The sequence below is a fragment of the Centruroides sculpturatus genome, unplaced genomic scaffold (assembly GCF_000671375.1).
Source record: "Centruroides sculpturatus isolate CEXI.00-Female unplaced genomic scaffold, Cexi_2.0 scaffold2639, whole genome shotgun sequence".
NCBI classification, from domain to species: Eukaryota; Metazoa; Arthropoda; class Arachnida; order Scorpiones; family Buthidae; genus Centruroides; species Centruroides sculpturatus.
The window spans coordinates 1-5,987 of NW_019386909.1; the positions used below are offsets into that span (position 1 = coordinate 1).

The 5,987-nt window shown below is 31.6% G+C and overlaps 1 protein-coding gene across 1 annotated transcript; it reads right to left on the reverse strand.

Moving 5' to 3' along the window:
* Nucleotides 1-2,010: 2,010 nt before the first annotated feature.
* On the reverse strand, nt 2,011-4,939 carry LOC111615914 (single insulin-like growth factor-binding domain protein-2). Its single transcript, XM_023357355.1, has 4 exons — nt 4,887-4,939; nt 2,445-2,545; nt 2,250-2,367; nt 2,011-2,176 (listed from the first exon to the last, which is right to left on the reverse strand). Exons 2-4 carry the CDS (start codon nt 2,489-2,491, stop codon nt 2,051-2,053), a joined length of 291 nt encoding a protein of 96 aa, XP_023213123.1. The 5' UTR covers nt 2,492-2,545; nt 4,887-4,939; the 3' UTR covers nt 2,011-2,050.
* Between the last annotated feature and the right edge of the window lie 1,048 nt (nt 4,940-5,987).

Genomic DNA, 5,987 nt, shown 5'->3' on the forward strand with positions numbered 1-5,987 from the left:
TCTTTCACAGCTCTCATCACCGAACATTTTTTGAGGAAAATGCATAGGATTTTCTTTTGTGTCTATTTATGTGCCACCGTTTTCGTATAGTAAATTTGGTTAATTACATGATTTAATTACAGTTACTGTTTCATTTAATTGTAATTTTATGTTTATTAAGTGTGGATGCACTCAGATGTTTACTGTGCAGAACGTATGAGTAACAAAAGTGAAGATGAATGTCCTTCTGGCCTTGTCACTGATATCTGCGATTGCTGTCTCGTTTGTGGAAAAGTAATTAATTTTTTAAAACTAAATTAATAATTAAAATATAATTTTGTGCGATTAAGAAATCATAATTACATTCTCCTTTATTTCTAGAGTGAAGATGAAGATTGTGAAGGATTTGGGAATCAATTGGGAACATGTGAAAATGAACTTTACTGTGAAAAAGCGAGCGAAATTTCATACAGTCCTGGAATTTTTAAAATAATCTAATTATTGAAAGATGCAAATTAATTATTGTAACACTACTATAAATTAAAATTTTCTTTCAAAATTTTAAAAAATTCGTGATTCTTTTCTTCTTGTTTTATTCATTTCATCATAATGTCACGTCAGTGTGATCTCTTACGTATGAACGGATCAACATGAACACTATGAGAATATTAACACCAATATTTTATAATAGACTGTACACATAAAGATATTTTCATGTGTTTATATTATGTACTATACATGTTTTATTAATGAAATTACAAGTTATCTGTTGAGTGAGTTGCTGTAAAGATTCAAATTTGTGTCAGAAACTCATTAACACGTCCTAAAGAATAGCCATGTATAAACAATTCAATAGAGTATACTATACATATAGAAAGGTCGAGTAGGGTGTAAGTAGAGTAAGTACAGTACTATCAATAGATTTCTTTAATTTTATTGTATAATTACAAATTTGTTAATCAGTATAAAATAACGTAACTTATAGCCATATTCAGTAATATATAGAATAAATTTCAGAAGGAAGGATAGTTACAAAAATCACTACCAGAGATTATCTGGTGCAGCCAACCTAGAGAAAACTGTATTTTAATACAGTAACATCCCGCTTAATGCTGATTCGATATAACGCCGTCTGCTCGAAGCCTAAAAAAAAGCTGAAAATTTACGCCGATTTAAATTATCGCGGCATTTTATTGATTCGTACATAATACGATTATTTTTCAGTGCTCCAAACAGATAGAAGTTACGTCACTATGTGACTTCCACCTCTTTGAAGACTTCCGGGGACAAATCAGTGAAAAGATTTTGTGGAATACAAATACAGATTGTGTAGAAAGACTTCAAACTGCGTATCTTGAAGCAACATTCCTGAGAATCATGGTATTTCAGCTCATCATGAATGATTTTGTATGCTGATTCATGTGTAATTTCAAAATTTCAAAGCCACTCCATCCACAGTTACACGCCGATTTTCTCGTATTAGGTCACCAACTGCTTGAACAGTATCGGTGTTCATGAAACTATGTGGCCATCTTAATCAGAAAGCATTTTTGTGGAAGGAAATGATACCGCTTCCGAATTTTTCAATCTATTTGAGCACTTATTTCTGTAAAAAAAAAAAAAACAATTTTTCTTGTAGCTCGGCAACATTTAACAATGAACATAGGTATATTTCAAGCCGTTTGCATGCAAGAATTTGCCTCAGCACACACAAATCAATTTTTGAGCAAAACCCAATTGATTTATTTTGGATGCTCGTTAGTTACAGCATATGACAACGAAACCTGTGTAAACCGGAATTGTACGTTTTTCCGTTTAGACAGGTTTTTGTTTTAGACAAGTTTACTGCAAATATAGTTAAACAAAGACTTTAGAACAAGATTTACGCATTAATAAAAGAAAATTCCGAAAATTTGTGCCATAATTGTTGTTTTGTTTGCTTAATAGAATTACCTCTTTCGAATTGTGTAGTGTGTAACAAAATATTCTATATACTCTTCACTATAACGAATTTACAAAATATTAGCAAAATTTTGTTTTCAGTTTAAAATTTATTAAAAATCATTTAGTTTTAAGATAAAATCTTTTTACAAATTCCATCAGTTGTCGCTGGTGATCCGTTTTCTGTATAACAATAAAGTCCTCTTCCACATCTACCTTTTAGATACGAAAACCCTCCACATAATTCGTTCTCGTTCTAAACCAATAATTAAAAAAAACTTGAATATTAGCATATTTTGTTAAATATTATATAGTTATAAACAAATTACCTTTCCACAAACGGCACAACAATTACAAGCGTCAATTACAATACCAACAGGACATTCTATTTCAGTTTTGTTATTGCAATCGTACGTTCCACACGGCAAACAGGTAAGTGAATTAACACTGTAAACAGTAAAAAGTGATGAATTATAAAGAATTTGTTTACTTTTAAACAGAAAAACAGTGTACAGTATATTTACCATATAAAGCTGGCTGTGAACAGGAGGAAAAGAATGGCAATGTTCATCTTCTGTAATAGAAATTTGTCTTGGAATAAACTGGACACAGTGTAAATTGTGGTCTATAAGTATAGAACTAAATTTCAAATTTAGTTGTCCTTAAATTGTGTGTGATGCTTACAGCTAAAAATCCCCACGGATAATGCACCTCAGATATTATAGGGAAAATGGAAAATTTAATTTGTAGTTTCAAAGATTTAGCAGGTAATTAAAGTACAAAGTAGATACTTGATACTATTTTCTACTAATACCATTTTCTATTACCATACAATAATAAATCCAGAAATCTTTGTAGGGGTGCAGAAAGAAAAAAGTATGCCTTAAGAAACTTTTTACTCTCTGAGGTACTCGGCTTCACTCGGGTATAACTGTTACAAAGAAATGACGCTGCGCCTGCTTACCCTCTAAATTCGTCCCTGATGCCATACGCAATAAGCAGAGTTATGTTACTCACAATTCTGCTTATTGCAACTTTTCGGAGTTTACCAATTTCAGAACTTAAAAACAATTTTAAAAACACATTGCTATAAAATACACGCACACATTGAAAGTGTTCCTAAATTATTAAACACATTAAAACATGAAGTATAAGAAATAAATTTTGGGGCTCATCTATGTTTGCGCTCTAGAAAAATCGTTTTTATGCATTCCTTTACAGGCACTGATATAAATTAACATTGTTTCTGATGAATTATATATTAATATATAATTATTAAATGTTAAGATTAAAAAGGAATTCATATATAGTTATACTTACTTTATTGCAGTTATATTCTTGAAATATTTTATGCAGAACTGCTTCAGATATTTTATAGTTTACTAGCTTATCTGTCGCGCATTGCTGCGATCTCAGAAGAAACGAAATTCAAGCAAACTCGTTATGATAAAATTAAATTTTCATTTTATCATTTTTATTGAAACTTATTATTATTATTCATTTTCATCGGGAAAACATTTCAAAGTGTCGTTTCAATTCTATTTATTTATTGAAGTGCTTTTGGATACACGATATTTTTTGTTTTTCCGTCTGGTGCGTACACGAATAGCCTAAATCAGAAGGTTTTCCGACGCGTGANTTTTTTTAATCAGAAAAAGTCATACGGAAAGCAGTTAAACAAGAAAAACTTTTCTAAATCATTTATTTTATGGTTAGGTATTATTATAATAATAGACAGATGTCATCATCTCTCGAAATACAATATCTTTCTTATTTCGCTGTTGATAGCCCGACACGTGTTCCGCAGCCATCTTGTATTTTCTTGCGCGCGTGGGATTTTGGGATCTCTCTTATGACTGGATCCATAGTTTCGAGCACGATCTATCGAGTCGATCGCGATTGAACCTCGTTTCAGTCGAGATTGAGACGGTCGATGGAGGTTGCACCAGGCGAACAGGGTATAAGGCTCTAGTTTAGCAGTGTTACAGAGTATAATACATATATTTTAATATATTTTTTAAAAGAAACAAAACCATTGAGAAATGTTACGTGTGTTTAATAACGGATTCGGAAAACTTTGAAAATGTTAACAACGGGTTCGGCCGAACCTGTGCGAACCCGCAGAATATCACCACTGTTTATAAAGAATTTGTTTACTTTTAAACAGAAAAACAATATATATTTACCATATAAAGCTGGCTGTGAACAGGAGGAAAAGAATGGCAACGTTTATCTTCTGTAATAGAAACTTGTCTTGGAATAAACTGTATACAGTATAAATATAGAACTAAATTTCAAATTTAGTTGTCCTTAAATTGTGTGATGCTTACAGCTAAAAATCCCCACGGATAATGCACCTCAGATATTATAGGGAAAATGGAAAGTTTAATTTGTAGTTTCAAAGATTTAGCAGGTAATTAAAGTACAAAGTAGATACGTGATATTATTTTCTACTAATACCATTTTCTATTACCATACGATAATAAATCCAGAAATCTTTGTAGGGGTGCAGAAAGAAAAAAGTATGCCTTAAGAAACTTTTTACTCTGTGAGGTACTCGGCTTCACTCGGGTATAACTGTTACAAAGAAATGCCGCTGCGCTTGCTTACCCTCTAAATTCGCTCCTGATGCCATATGCAATAAACAGAGTTATGTTACTCACAATTCTGCTTATTGCAACTTTTCGGAGTTTACCAATTTCAGAACTTAAAAACAATTTTAAAAACACATTGCTATAAAATACACGCACACATTGAAAGTGTTCCTAAATTATTAAACACATTAAAACATGAAGTATAAGAAATAAATTTTGGGGCTCATCTATGTTTGCGCTCTAGAAAAATCGTTTTTATGCATTCCTTTACAGGCACTGATATAAATTAACATTGTTTCTGATGAATTATATATTAATATATAATTATTAAATGTTAAGATTAAAAAGGAATTCATATATAGTTATACTTACTTTATTGCAGTTATATTCTTGAAATATTTTATGCAGAACTGCTTCAGATATTTTATAGTTTACTAGCTTATCTGTCGCGCATTGCTGCGATCTCAGAAGAAACGAAATTCAAGCAAACTCGTTATGATAAAATTAAATTTTCATTTTATCATTTTTATTGAAACTTATTATTATTATTCATTTTCATCGGGAAAACATTTCAAAGTGTCGTTTCAATTCTATTTATTTATTGAAGTGCTTTTGGATACACGATATTTTTTGTTTTTCCGTCTGGTGCGTACACGAATAGCCTAAATCAGAAGGTTTTCCGACGCGTGAACCGGCCACATAGTTGTCCATGCGAGAAGCACGAATTCTCCAAATTTAACCCACACACTCACAGCGATTGTCAGAAGTGCGATATTTATCATTTTTATATATTTTTTAAAATACTTTATAATTTTCATTATTTAATTGCTCCTTCCTCTCTTCCTTGGCATGTTGTGAAATTTCTAATAGTTGGATAATAAACCGTTTTATTGTAATTTGTCTTTTTAACTTATTTTGAGTTGATATTAAAATTTGAAAAAGGGGGGATACCTAGATCGGTAAAATACGCGAATTTCTTCCTACAACTTCGGTTGTTGTTCGGGGTACAGTTAAGGTTTTAACGAAGTTCGAGCGAATACGTAATTAGCAAAAAAAAAAGTTGAAATAAAGTGATTAAACAAAAATTATTACAAATATCGTAAATAACAAATGCATATATAGAGATATTTTTTGAAAGGGGTAATGGTCTTCACAATTTGAAATGGATCGAACACACTGTGCGCGAATGCTCGTGTAAACGCGCACCATCTATCGTAGGATAAATGCCAGAAACCTTCGCGGGAGTGTATTAAAAAACTTCCCAAAGTTTCGTGGCAATCGTACTATGCCACAAACCTTCGCTGGAGTATATTAAACAACTTCCCAAAGTTTCACGGCAATCGGATAAACGGTGTGGTAATGCATGAAGGACACACACACACACAGACAGACAACCATACATTCATTTTTATATATATAGATTTTAATCGCCGTTGAATAAGGAATGTTTCTTTCACACGAAATGTATAAAAT